The 13,866-nt window shown below is 43.9% G+C and overlaps 1 protein-coding gene across 1 annotated transcript; it reads right to left on the bottom strand.

Moving 5' to 3' along the window:
* Positions 1-542: 542 nt before the first annotated feature.
* LYG2 (lysozyme g2) lies at positions 543-10,779 on the bottom strand. Its single transcript, XM_086328393.1, has 6 exons — positions 10,677-10,779; positions 7,438-7,509; positions 4,596-4,736; positions 3,650-3,846; positions 2,597-2,735; positions 543-749 (listed from the first exon to the last, which is right to left on the bottom strand). Exons 1-6 carry the CDS (start codon positions 10,777-10,779, stop codon positions 631-633), a joined length of 771 nt encoding a protein of 256 aa, XP_086184519.1. The 3' UTR covers positions 543-630.
* Between the last annotated feature and the right edge of the window lie 3,087 nt (positions 10,780-13,866).

The raw sequence follows: 13,866 nt of genomic DNA, 5'->3' as shown, positions 1-13,866 counted from the left end.
ATTCCACCCTGGGAATTCGAGGGTTTCTCCACCGTCTCCCAGGTTGGCTTATGAGTCAGGGATCCCTCACAAGCAAAGCTCTAGGGGCTTGAGCAGATGCTGGGAGGAGGTCCAAGGCTCAGGTCAGGCTCTCTTCTTATTAGTAATTCTGGTAAGACAGGGAGTATGTGGGCATTGAAATCATGAGCTAGGACTTCCTGGTGGTCCAGTGGTTAAGACTCTGTGCTTCTATTGCAGGGGGCACAGGTTCGATTCCTGGTCGGGGAACTAAGATCCCACATGCTGTGTGGTGTAGTCAAGAAAACAAAAATTGTGGGCTAAAATGAGGCCCTGCTGAAATAGGTAGACTTATTCCTAAGAATATGGTAAGAATACATCATTTACTGTGATATTCACTTTTACTGCACAGTAATTATGCATATATCTATATATATCTCATGGGAAACATAATGTGAACTGGATGGATTTTCCCTTTTTTATGCTTATTTGCATGAAGAAGAGTAGGAAATGAATTTTTTGTCTTAAATGCAACCATTCCTTTGCCAGCCTTGGGTACAACACAACCTTATCAAATCCTCAAAGAGGGGCCATATGAGCACCTACCAACCTGGCCCGCCCATGGAGCTTTGTCTAGAAGCCGCGCTTCTTATAGAACTTAGCTCGGGCTAAAACATCATTGACATAGTCAGCCTGTATGTCTGCGGAGGTGGCAATGGCTTCAGTTCCTGACTTGAAGGCTGAGAGACCACCTGAAATGAAACCAGAGGTTCGGGTTGGAAAATTAACTTTCAACAGAAGTAAGCTATGAGCAAATCTCCAAAAGCATAGTCCCAGATCTTCTTTCCCCTTCCTCTCCTCCTCAGAGGATCTACTTCCTCAAGAGTCACTGAGAAGATTCCAGATTGCTTTCCTTCTGTCTCTCTTTTTCTAGAGGCTTTTGTTTTCTTGCTGCAAAAGTCAGATTTGCTTCTCATTTCTCTACCAATCTTCACTCTGAGAATACTTATAGCATTGTCTCAGTCGTTCAATAACTCATTTATTCACTCATTCATTCAATAAATGTTTTTAAGCAACTACTGTGCACCAGGATGGGTGCCACACCGACTTGCACACTGCACAATGATGCCCGAGACACACTCATTTCTTTGTAGGGGCATGTGTGCAGTATGCATGTGTGTGTTGTATACCCTAGAAGGTTAATCTTCAGTAGTTACTCATGTGTTTAACATAACCGTGCTCTGCTTGGATGTCTAGAGAAAAAGACCCCTGGCCTTGATCCCTGCCTCCTAGGACCTTGACATAGAATATAGAAATTGTTTATTCAAAAATCAGGCTGTAAAGTGTGGAAGGAGGGAGATACTTGCATACGATGGGTCTGTAGGAGGTGTGGTTGGATGTAAAAGGAGAAGGAACCAGGGAACCTCAGAAAACAATCTGGTTGTTCTGGCCAGGATGACTGGGTATATTTTGGTGCCTTCCACAGAGACAGAGAATACAGAAGAAAAAGCAAATGTATAATGGGAGGCTAGTGAGTTAATTCGCTTCCCTGTAGCTCAGCTGGTAAAGAACCCACCCGCCAATGCAGGAGATGCAAGACATGTGGGATCCCTGGATTGGGAAGATCCCCTGGAGAAGAAAATGGCAACCCTCCCCAGTATTCTTGCCTGGGAAAGCACATGGACAGAGGAGCCTGGTGGGCTACAGTCCGTGGGATCGAAAAGAGTCAGGTACGACTGAGCGAGCAGACAAAGTGAGTTGATTCAGTCTGGGAAATGCTGAACCTGAGGTGGTCTGTGATCAGCCTAGAAGGCATCTTCCCTGGACACATCATGGTGCTTAAAGCCCTGCTGTCACTGAGGATGCCACGGGGTGAACGTTCATTCCAACAATTCAGAAAGTGAGCAACAGTTTCTTGCACCAGGGGAAGAAAACCCATCAGAGAAAGGCAAACGTATTCTTTTAAACAATCACACTAACTCTCAGGGCATCACTCAATGACCAATGATTGGCTCAAGGACCAATGAGAAGTCTTCCCTGGTGGTCCAGTGGTTAAAAATCCCCTGCCAAGCCAGGGGTCACAGGTTTGATCCCTGGTCCTGGAAGATCCCACATGCCATAGGGGCAACTAAGCCTGTGAACCACAACTACCGAGCCTGTGCTCTGGAGCTCCCAAACCGCAACTACTGAGCCCATGTGCTGCAACTTGTGAAGCCCGCATGCCTAGAGCCCATGCCACCATTCCTCCACAGTGAGAAGCCTGTGCTCCGCAGCTAGAGAGTAGCCTCCAGTTGCCACAACTATAGAAAACCCTGCATGCAGCAACGAAGACCCAGCACAGCCATAAATAGGTAAATGTTTTTTTAAAAAGGAGAACCAAGGAGAGATGTAAAAGGAACCCCAACGTCTGGCAGAAGGGGAATGCAAGCAGAAAAGAAGACCACTCCAGGGAGCTCAGTGCTTCAGAGAGCATTCAGGCTCCTCCCAGGGCCAGTGCTGCCCTGGTGGGCATAGGCCCAGGAATACCCAGGGCACACCCGGCCTTCAGGGCTCTCTCACTCACCGCTCTTCTAAACAAAGCACTACACATCTGGCCTACCTTTGAGGTGTTGAGCCACACTCCAGCTGGGGAATTTTTTCTGGATTGCCTTAATACTGTCTGTGAGAATCCCAACAGCCTGCAAAAGGTGTTCTTTGCCATCCCAGGTACCAACAGGATGATGAATTTTTTTATCAAGCTAGAAAATTCAGATAAGAATGTCAGCATCTAAATGGAGCAACACAGGTTTCTGCTGTCCTGATTTCTACTCCTTATGTTCAAGGTCATGGGCACCGCCTTGCCCCTTTTCTCTGTTTCCACAGAATCAATTCTAAATGTCCTTTCTTTCACGGGAAAGAGAGTCTGAAAAACAAAGTAAGATTTGGGAGAACTGGGTGTGGCATAATAAGCACTCAAATATTAACAAATACATAAAGGAAAAAGTTGTTTTAAAACAAATAATGAGCACCCAAAATCTAGATATTTGAAGTCAAAAATATCTTTTTCTAAGTAGGGAGACTGGAAGTCTGGGTTTCTCAGACCATTCAAAATAAAGCCTGGTGGAATTCCCTGGTGGTCCAGTGGTTGGGATTTGGTGACTCCGCTTCTGGGGCCCAGGTTCAATCCCTGGTTAGGTAACAAAGATCCTACAAGCTGTGTGACACAGCCAAAAAATAATTAAATATGAATTTTAAAATAAATAAATAATGAAAGCCTGGAAGCAAATATTCTGAAAATTTGGGTCCCCTTCCTCCAAATTGTCTAACGAACAATTTGGTTCAAGTAGGACTTCATTATATTGTTTTGATCTACATGGATGAAATTTACTATTTCATGAACCTCAAGTGGATACTGGTAATAGTGCCCTTTTTTTATGAGATTTTCTCAATTTAAGTATATTGCATAGTATTCATTGCAAATTGTAGTCATAAAACCCGTAAGATACTTTTTAAAAAAGATATCAAATAACTGGTATATCTTGACATGTTACAGAATTACCAGCAGAAACCATGCAAGTACCAGTGTTTTAAAGCCTAGGATAAATGCAAATAGATGCAAATAATCTATCAGGAAGGATGGAGTGGGGCTGATGAAAAGCTTCTGGTTGAGTACCTGCATCAGGCCAAATTTAAGTCCTGTGTGGTCCCAGCCATCCAGCAGGATGGTTCCACCGTGGCTTTCTCTAGAGATGATGGCTGCAATGAGAGCAGGGTCCACGCAGTGCCGTAGTCCAATTTCTTTGATCAGAATTTGGTAAGACTGTAAGGCCTTCAAATCCATCTCAGCAAACATCTCAGAACCACGGATGCCTGAGTCAATAGAAAATAAATGGTGTTCTCCACTTCATAAGAGAACTCTTTTTCAGTTTAATAAGTAAGCCACAGCTCCTGACTGTAGCCCCTCAGGCTTGGGACAGCCATTTTAGGACATTTTTGATCTCTGATTGCATAAACCCGGAAAGGTCCATAGCCCAGATAGATATCACTTCCGCTTTCTTTATTGTTCTTCTGTTTTCAGCCACATTTGGTGCAAGAGGGGAAGTCTTGGACATGAAGTCAGCCAACCTAAGTTTGAGTCTGGTTCTGCTGCTACCTAGCCCTGGAACCTTGGGAAGTCCTTCCTCCTTGCTAAGGCTCAGTTGTCTGATCTGTAAATTGGGAAGGTAGGATTAGATTGACCTTGCAGTTGCTTCAAACTCTGACGTGCTAATACTGAGACAACGTGAAGAGTCTTTGGAACAGAAGACCAGGAGAGGACATAAGGGAGCCTTGCCCAAGATGCTTGTGTTGTAACGTGAAACAAACCCAGCAACAGATGGAAAACAGCCAGAAATGGACATTTTACTATGTAGAAGTAAACACATCTGGGTCAGGTTTGGAAAGGATGAAGGGAAAACAGAAGAAGTTTGTTAGATGGGTCGGGATTCTGTTTTCCTCTAGTTTTAATTTTGATAATGCAGCTATAAAAGTGAACTTCTCAAAATTAAGCTACTTCCTAAGAAAGAATCTGAAAATGATGAAAGGAGGCTAGCCAGATGCTTGCAAGGCCTTACACTCACCGCAGGCAATCATCCTGGTGTTATCACAGGGGATACCAGGGGTCTCCATGATCATGACGTCTCCGTAGCAGCCATGGTACAGGCGGAAGTGCAGGCGAGGACTCATTGTGTGAGTGAAGGAGTGTGAGCCCCTAGAAGTGCCTGTAGAGCAGAATGATAATTCACATGAAACCTTCGAGGAAATACTGCTCGAATTGCTCTTATGAGCATTACTAAACCAATGGCAAAGCCATAGGCTTAATCCTCCCAAACCCCTCTCCAAGACCCCAGAATGGCTCACTAGATGGAACCGAACAGAAGATTCCCTCTTCCCACTCTAGTCCAACCTTAAAAAAATTGAATACTACCCTTAATTCTAAACTTTGTTCAAAGTATTATGACAATCAGTTCTTATAGGTCTCAAAAACATTTGCTACAATCTTCATCAGAATGAAAACTGCCAATAGAGTTTTAAGTAAAAACTTGGAGAAAATTTTTAAGACACAAGTGCTTCTGGAAATGTAAACATCTGAATTCATAATGGCTTTTGTTTAGGAAGATAAGAAAGAAGAGTATCATTCGCTTAAAGAAAGAAGGGTATCATTCACTTAAAATAGTAATTTGATATCATTTTTCTGTGAAGTTGAGTTTCTATCTAAGTCTAATTAAGAAAATTGGAAATAAAAATTTAACTTACCATTAAATTTAAGTTAAATCTATTCTTATTTTTTATTTTGTTATTATGAAGTGAGTTTCTATTTACTGAAGAAGATAAGAAGCTTGTCTATAAGTTGAAAAGTCTCTTCTAGTAGTTGTTGCTGCTGCTGCTGCTGCTAAGTTGCTTCAGTCGTGTCTGACTCTGTGCGACCCCATAGACGGCAGCCCACCAGGCTCCCGTGTCCCTGGGATTCTCCAGGCAAGAACACTGGAGTGGGTTGCCATTTCCTTCTCCAATGCATGAAAGTGAAAAGTGAAAGTGAAGCCGCTCAGTTGTATCTGACTCTTCAAGACCCCATGGACTGCAGCCCACCAGGCTCCTCCGTCCATGGGATCTTCCAGGCAAGAGTACTGGAGTGGGGTGCCATCGCCTTCTCCGAGGATGGCTGAATTGTGCCTTAAGACCACAAATTTTTGTTGTAACAAATTATATTTGTTAAAACATTTGCTGTGAAAACCTGTGTTGCACTTAGTGTTGTGAATGGTGTTTTTCCCTAGAGAGGTAGATTTTACCCTTTTCCCATAGATCAGTTCTGATCAACTAGACAGTATAAATTCTAGAGACTTTCTTAGAATTAGGCACAAAGTCAATGGAACTCTTCCTTGCAAATGTTTAGTCACTAAATCATGCCTGGCTCTTTTGTGATCCCATGAACTATAGCCCTCCAGGCTCCTCTGTCAATGGGATTTCCCCAGCAAGAATACTGGAGCAGATTGCTATTTCCTTTTCCAGGGGATCTTTCCAACCCAGGGATCGAACCCACGTCTCCTGCATTGGTAGGCAGTAGGTTAGGTAATATTTATCTTCAAAGGAAAGCAAAGCAACTCTAAAGATTAACTCTTCACAAGTATGTGACTTTTAAAAAGCCAAACTCATCAAAACAAATAAAAAATGCAGGCATAATATTCTTTCTCCCATATACAAACAGGCAAAAAAGGAATTAAAAAATGAACCAAAAGGGCAGAGAGTGAAACTATCAAGTAAGCTCGGGATGCTGAGAAAGCCTATCTAGATTATAGAAGCAGCATAAACCAGTAAAGCCCTTACATTTCTTTAAGCTGTGTGGATTCCCATGTGAGGCAGAGAGCAGGAGCATCGCCTTGACTCCCCTCTTGGCCCTTGGTGTTTTATAGTGTTCGTGCCTACAGGGTGTGTGTGAAATACATATAAGTGAATGAATGGACAGAGTCCCACGACACAGATTACATGTAGAATTGAAGCATGGGTTGTAAAGTAATTGGCCTCCAATTAAAATAAATTAATTAATTTTAAAAAACTGAAGCATGGGGTTTGAGAGTGAGGGTGCAGACAGAAAACACACATCCCGAATCTGACCACTTCTCATCACATCTGCTAACACCGTAGCCAAAACCAGCATCATGGCTGGCCTGTTTAATGTTCAGCCTCTTAACTGACCTCCCCACTCCACTCTTAAAGTATGTTTTGATCTTATGAATATTTCTATAATAAAATAAGTTACATCAAACAGAGAAAAAGCCATTCTAAAAAATGAAAAACAAAAGCTCTATGCATGCATGCTAAGTCATTTAAGTTATGTCCGCCTCTTTGCAACCCTATGGACTGTAGCCCACCAGGCTCCTCTGTGCATGGGATTCTCCAGGCAAGAGCACTGGAGTGGACTGCCATGCCCTCCTCCAGAGGATATTCCCAACCCAGGGATGGAACCTGCATCTCTCGTCTCCAGCATCGGCAGGTGGGTTCTTTACCAAGTGCCGCCTGAGAAGCACTTCCACTGGCGTGTATCTCCCCAAATGCCTTTTTGGTCGCATCATACTGACTGAATGTGAACTCTTTCTTCTAAACTCCTCCCAGACTAGAATTTTTTCTATTTACTCATATAACTCGTATTTACTGTCTGGAATTGATAGTTTTCTCCTCATACGTCTTGCCTCACAAAGCATTGTTCCATAATTTCCCACCGATAACACCTCCACTTGCTTGGCAAGAAAACACTCTTAATTATAGAAATAAGCAGCTGATTCATGGCTGGGCCTGTCAGGAGAGCCCACCCCCAACCCCATGACATATAATCACTACCATTTCTGATTTATGACTGGGCTGGATGGGGCTAGATGTTTTTGTGGACACCTTGCAAACAGTGCTAAATGTCAATCAAGGACTTACCAATGAGGACAAATAGGCCCCCAAACAGGGCAAAAGATAGCATGGTAGGTGGTGGCTCGTATCCTACAGCACCTGTGGTGATTCAAAAGAGAAACTGGTTAATTTTAAAACTTGAAATTTTCCTAAAGAAACTAGTTTTGATTTTCTTAAAAAAGTTTCTTTTCAATTCAGTGCCCTTCTTTTGTGTCCAAGATATTATTCTCATAGACTTAGTTCATTGGATCACTCTCTATCCTAAGCACCAACTCCCAACTCATTTTAACCAGATTTCATACTGACATGAGCCCATGAACATCTTTTTAAAATTTATTTTTAAATTGGGGTATAATTGCTCTACAATGTCGTTTTGGTTTCTGCTATTCAGTGGCCTGAATCAACCATGTTGTTGCTGTTTATTCGCTAAGACATGTCCAACTCTTGCAGTCCCATGGATTGTAGCCCTGCCAGGCTCCTCTGTCTGTGGGATTTCTCAGGCAAGAATACTAGAGCGGGTTGCCATTTCCTCTTCCCAGGGATCTCCCTGACTCAGGGATCTAACCTACTTCTCCTGCTTTGGTAGGCAGGTTCTTTACCTCTGAGCACTAAGGAAGCCCAAATCAGTCATCAGGTGAGTTTAGTTCGGTCGCTCAGTCATGTCCAACTCTGCGACCCCATGGACTGCAGCACGCCAGGCCTCCCTGTCCATCACCAACTCCCGGAGCTTACTCAAACTCATGTCCATGAGTCAGTGATGCCATCCAACCATCTCATCCTCTGTCATCCCCTTCTCCTCCCACCTTCAATCTTTCCCAGCATCAGGGTCTTTTCCAAGGAGTCAGTTCTTTGCATCAGGTGGCCAAAGTATTGGAGTTTCAGCTTCAGCATCAGTTCTTCCAATGAATATTCAGGACTGATTCCTTTAGGATGGACTGGTTGGATCTCCATGCAGTCATGGAGTCTCCAAGAGACTCTCAAGAGTCTTCTCCAACACCAAAGTTCCAAAGCACCAATTCTTTGGTGCTCAGCTTTCTTTATAGTCCAGCTCTCACATCCATACATGACCACTGGAAAAACCATAGCTTTGACTAGATGGACCTTTGTTGGCAAAGTAATGTCTCTGCTTTTTAATATGCTGTCTATGTCGGTCATAACTTTTCTTTCAAGGCTGTAGTCACCATCTGCATAGGTATACGTATATCCCCTCCCTCTTCAGCCTCCCTCCCACCCTCCTGTTCCACCCCTCTTGATCATCACAGGAGTCTATGAACAACTACTTACATATGCTACCTACACACACACTCCCATCCATCTCCAAACAAGGTCACACCACAATTTTGTTCCTATTCTTGTACTAGTTTCCTGAGAAAATCAAAAGGAACCACTTTTGATAAGAGGAACCTTTGAGACCACGACTCAGAAGAGGTTTGCTGTGCTCCATTTCTTCCTCCATGGGCTCTGTTCTTGGTTTCATTCAAAAAGCAGCTTATGTGTTTTACAAGATATAACAAGGCTAGGACTCCAAACTGTTCTCCATACTGGCTATATTGGGAGATTAGGATTGATATATATACAATGCCATGTGTAACACAGATTGCTAGTGGAAACCTGCTATATAGCACAGGGAGCTCACTGGCGCTCTGTGACCTACAGGAGTGGGATAGGGGGTGGGGGTAGTTGGGGAGGGAGGCTTAATAGGGAGGGAATATGTGTATACTTATAGCTGATATACTTCATTGTACAGCAGAGACTAACACAACATTGTAAAGCAATTATACTCCAACTAAAAAACAAAAAACACAATAAAGCTAGGACTAACCTGGTTTGGGACTTTGCAGAGAAAAATCTCTCGTCTCTCTTTGAGAAGGTCCTCTGAAGTCAGCAGCAACCCGTCAGGACTTTACACAGTGGTGGCCTTGGTCCTATAACATAGGTTGGTTTAAGTTTGAAAATCCATTAGCAAATTTCCGTCTTCCTGGCTTCAATCCACTGCCTTCAGTGCAGCTCTTGTGCTGTGGAGGAGCTTTTAAACACCAGCGTGCATTCTTGCCTGCCTCTCTCACCTTCATCCTGTACCTCTGATCTGGGAGGAGCTTTATATATGCTTTAAAGCCCTCTCTATAAACCACTGACCTCATTAGGCCTGATTATAATGGTACTCGGGGCTTAGGTGGCCCTTTTAATAAAAGGATTTAAAAGCATATATTAACCACTATTAATCAATTAATCTAATGAACCCCCAAGTTGTACTGGAGGTATATATTTGGTGGACTGTTTCTGGGTTTCTAAAGTTGTGCTAGGCAAACATCTTCTGAATGTGAGAACAAGAAACAGATAATTAGTCTTAAAAAGATAAATAGGAAATACTAGCAGCTGCCACTCTTGGATTGTTTACCTGAAATGCTAAGCCTCCTGCTCTTTGTTCTTCATTCCACGGTCACATGGTCCTTTTGGCTCTTTGCTCCAGTTCTGCCTCTGACAAGCGAATCTAAGAGTGTCTGCCTGCTCTTGAGATGTCAGTGAAAAGCCAGGGACTAGAAATACGGGTACTGGTTTCCCAAACTTCTGAAGAAATGTGAAAACAAAATTTGGCCAGGGATGAACATTGCTTCGAGAATGGACTGTCTTCACTGATGTGTAGGAAGAGATGGAGCCCATTGTGCAGCTCCAGAAACAGGAAGTGGAAGGGATGTTCTTTTTTCACGTGTGTCTGCACTGGGTCTTTGAGAGGCACTCAGGCCTCTCTTTAGTTTTGGCACAGGGGCTTAGTTGCCCCGTAGTTTGTGGGATCTTAGTTCCCTGACCAGGGATGGAACCCACATCTCCTGCCTTCCAGGCAGATTCTTAACCAGTGGACCACCAGGGAGGTCCTGGGCAAAGTACATTTTCCAGAGGGGAGGAGAGTCTGACACGGGTCCTGCCACCAGTGTGAGAAGTTTCGAAGACTGTACACATTCTTTCATTCATCCCCCAGGTGAACAGAGGTGTGAGGGAGACTGGGCAGGAGACAGGGAAGACAGAGGCCCTGAGTCTAGCGACTTCCAGGCTCCCTGGCAGTGAGCAGCCACACCTCCTGGGAAAAGCTGATCTCTGTTCAGCCCACTGCACTAGCTGCCGCCCGGATCTATCTCTGGTTTGTAGAATAGTCAGCCCTTCACAAGGCCTCCAGCCTTGCATTCCAGGGAAGAAGGGTGGGGCTGTCCTGACTGATGATGCTCCAGCCATCAGGAAAATGACTCGTGCAGGCCCTGCTCCACCGCTACTGTCATCGTCGTGGTCAGGGCCACTCTGTACAAAGCGGTTTGGTGTGGGTCCAGCTGCTCCCAGATGGCCCTCGGGAGTGCATGGGCTACCGCCAGTGACCATGGCCCCAGCTCATAGCCTTCCCAGTGCCAGGGCTTCTGTGGGGCTTACCAGCTAGGAGTAAGCAGAAAGATCAAGAAAGGGAGAAGAGTTAAATTAGGTAAGAGATACTGGGTAGAGACTCAAGCTGTCTCTAAAGAATAAAAGAAATCATAAAACACAGAAAGGACTGTTGAATGTGGAGCTGAGTTTATTCTTCTCCCTGTTTTCAGAGAAGGGGCCTCCAGTCCTTCCAGGTATGAAGGTCTTAATGTCCACGCCCTCTGCAGTTTAAAAAATGGCTTTCAAACTCATGTGGATTATGAAGCTTTGCCCAAGTTATGAGACTACAAATGAGCATTTATTTGACACCCATCGTCCACTAGGACCGAATCGACTTAGCAGCAGCAGCAGCAGTCCATTAGGTTGCTGTGGACATTGTATTGTTTGATCCTCCCAACGACCTTGTGCTGCTGCTGCTGAGTCACTTCAGTCGTGTCCAACTCTGTGGGACCCCATACATGGCAGCCCACCAGGATGCCCCTTCCCTGGGATTCTCCAGGCAAGAACACTGGAATGGGTTGCCATTTCCTTCTCCAATGCATGAAAGTGAAAAGTGAAAGTGAAGTTGCTCAGTCATGTCCGTAGGTATTATCCTTTATTTTAGAGATGAGGAAAATGAGACTCAGAAAAGTTAAGCAATTTATCGAAGGTTACACATGTAGTACATGGCAAAGCTGGGATGTGAACCCAGGACTGCAAAATTCCAAAATCCATGTTCTTCTACTGCATCAGAGGTACTGGTACCACGGTCCAATGACCCCAGAGAGTGGGGTCCAATGACCCCAGAGGCTCAAATCAGCCAGTTTGCACACAAAGCATTGTCTGTGGTCTGAGTAAATAATTCCAGTCACAGATATTTACCAGTCATTCAAGTAGATGCTGTTCTTTTTAGATACAAATGAGTATGAGTCAACTGTATCCTCAGTGTCCACTTGTCACTGTGCCTCTTCTCCATCAACAGCAACGGCAGCTAACATGCATTGAGCTTGTACAGCAAGCCTAGTAGAATAGTAAGAAGGGGTACAGCCTAGGCCTGAACCCAGATTGGTTGCCCTCTAAAGCCTAACTCTTTTTTAAAAAAATTATTTTATTGAAGTATAGTTGATTTACACTGTCATGTTAATTCTGTTATACATATATACATTCTTTTTCAAAGTCTTTTCCATTAGGGTTTATCACAAGATACCGAATATAATCCCTTGTTCCATATGGTAGGACCTTATTGTTTACCCATTTTACATATAATAGTTTGTATCTGCTAACCCCAAACTCCCTACTGCCTGCTTGGCAACCACAAGTTTGCTTTCTATGTCTATGAAGTCTGTTTCTGTTTCATAGATAAATTTGTGTCATTTATTTGATTATTTTTATTACTTTTGGCTGGACAGCTTGTGGGATCTTAGTTCCCCAACCAGGGATTGGACCCACACGCTCAGACGTGAAAGCTTGGAATCCTAACCTCTGGACCACCAGGGGATTCCCTGTGTCATGTTTTAGATTCTATCCATAAGTGATATATGATTCTTTGTCTTTCTCCATCTGACTTCACTTAGTTTGATCATCTCTAGGTCCATCTGTGTTTCTGCACATGGCATTATTTCATTCTTTTTTATGGCTGAGTAGTATTCCATTGTATGTATGTACCACATCTTCTTTTCCATTCATCTGGCAATGGACATTTAGGTTGTCTACATGTCATGGCTATTGTAAATAGTGCTACTATGAACACTGGGGTGCATGTATCTTTTCAAATTATAGTTTTCTCTGGCTATATCCCCAGAAGTGGAATTGCTGGATCATATGGCAACTTTAGTTTTAGTTATTTGAGGGACCGCCATACTGTTTTCCATAGCAGCTGCACCAATTTACATTCCCTAAAACCTAATTCTTTTTGTATTCATTCATTTATTTATTTTTGGTTGTGCTAGGTCTTCATAGCTGCACAGGCTGTCTCTAGTTGTGGCAAGTGGGGGCTATTCTCTGCTGTGGGGCTCGGGCTTCTCATTGCTGTGGCTTCTCTTGTTGCAGAGCACAGGCTTTAGGAGCACAGGCCTCAGTAGTTGTGGCCACAGGCTTAGCGGCTCTGCAGCATGTGCAGTCTTCCCAGGTCATGGATCAAACCCATGCACTCGGCACTGGCAGGCTGATTCTTATTCACTGTACCACCAGGGAAGTCCTAAAGCCTAGTTCTTACCATTGCGATCTACTGACCCAATGATGATTAAACCCAAGTGCTATCATGTGAGGATCTTAGTTGCTGTTCAGTCACTCAGTCCTGTCCGACTCTGTGACCTTGTGGACTGTGGCACACCAGGCTTCCCTGTCCTCTGCTATCTCCAGGAGTCTGCCCAAACTCATGTTCATTGAGTCAGTGATGCCATCCAACTATCTCATCCTCTGTCATCCCCTTCTCCTCCCTCAATCTTTCCCAGCATCAGGGTCTTTTTCAATGAGTCGGCTCTTCACATCAAGTAACCAAAATACTGGAGCTTCTTAGTAATTTTTGGATGATCTTAGTAATTTTTGATATTTTGAAAGGAATTTACTGAATTTACTGAATGATTCTCCATCTCTTCCTAGGAATGCCAAAAATGGCTCTGCATGTGAATTGTGTTCATGCTGTCAGAAGGGGCTTGTGGGGACCTTGTCACCTGCTATAATCTCCCTCAGTCCCCAGGCTTTCCAAAATAAAAATATACTCTCATGCATGCAATGTCCTTGCTGTGCAAATGGAACTCTATGACCAGTCCCCTGACCTCATGCCTCTTCCAATCAGTTGTCTGCCTCTCAAACTACACAAGATAGCAATTCTCTGGCAGCCTCTGGCAGAAATATCCCCAGCCTGGATGTCTAGAGCCCCAGCTCCCAGTCTCCGATATTCCACTAACCAGCTAGGGGTAGCCAACAGTGCAGACTCTACTTTCCCATTTATAGAGTCAAAAAGTTGGATGAGACCAGATGATCAATGAGATCTCCTCTGGCTCCCACCATCTTCTGGAGTTGGTGAATCAAGTGTGTCTGGATCTAGGAGAGGGAGTAAACATGGGA

This window comes from Bos grunniens, chromosome 11 (genome assembly GCF_055505025.1).
Source record: "Bos grunniens cultivar Pamir isolate PY7600 chromosome 11, Bosgru_T2T1.0, whole genome shotgun sequence".
Lineage (NCBI taxonomy): Eukaryota > Metazoa > Chordata > Mammalia > Artiodactyla > Bovidae > Bos > Bos grunniens.
This window is presented reverse-complemented; position numbering and strand designations above follow the sequence as displayed.

Coding starts and splice junctions, on each gene's coding strand:
- LYG2 (XM_086328393.1), bottom strand. CDS start 10,779: ATGGTCACTGGCGGTAGCCCATGCACTCCCGAGGGCCATCTGGGAGCA. Junction 7,510..10,676: donor CCCTGACCACGACGATGACA/GTAGCGGTGGAG, acceptor GAATCACCACAG/GTGCTGTAGGATACGAGCCA. Junction 4,737..7,437: donor GGGCCTATTTGTCCTCATTG/GTAAGTCCTTGA, acceptor TCTGCTCTACAG/GCACTTCTAGGGGCTCACAC.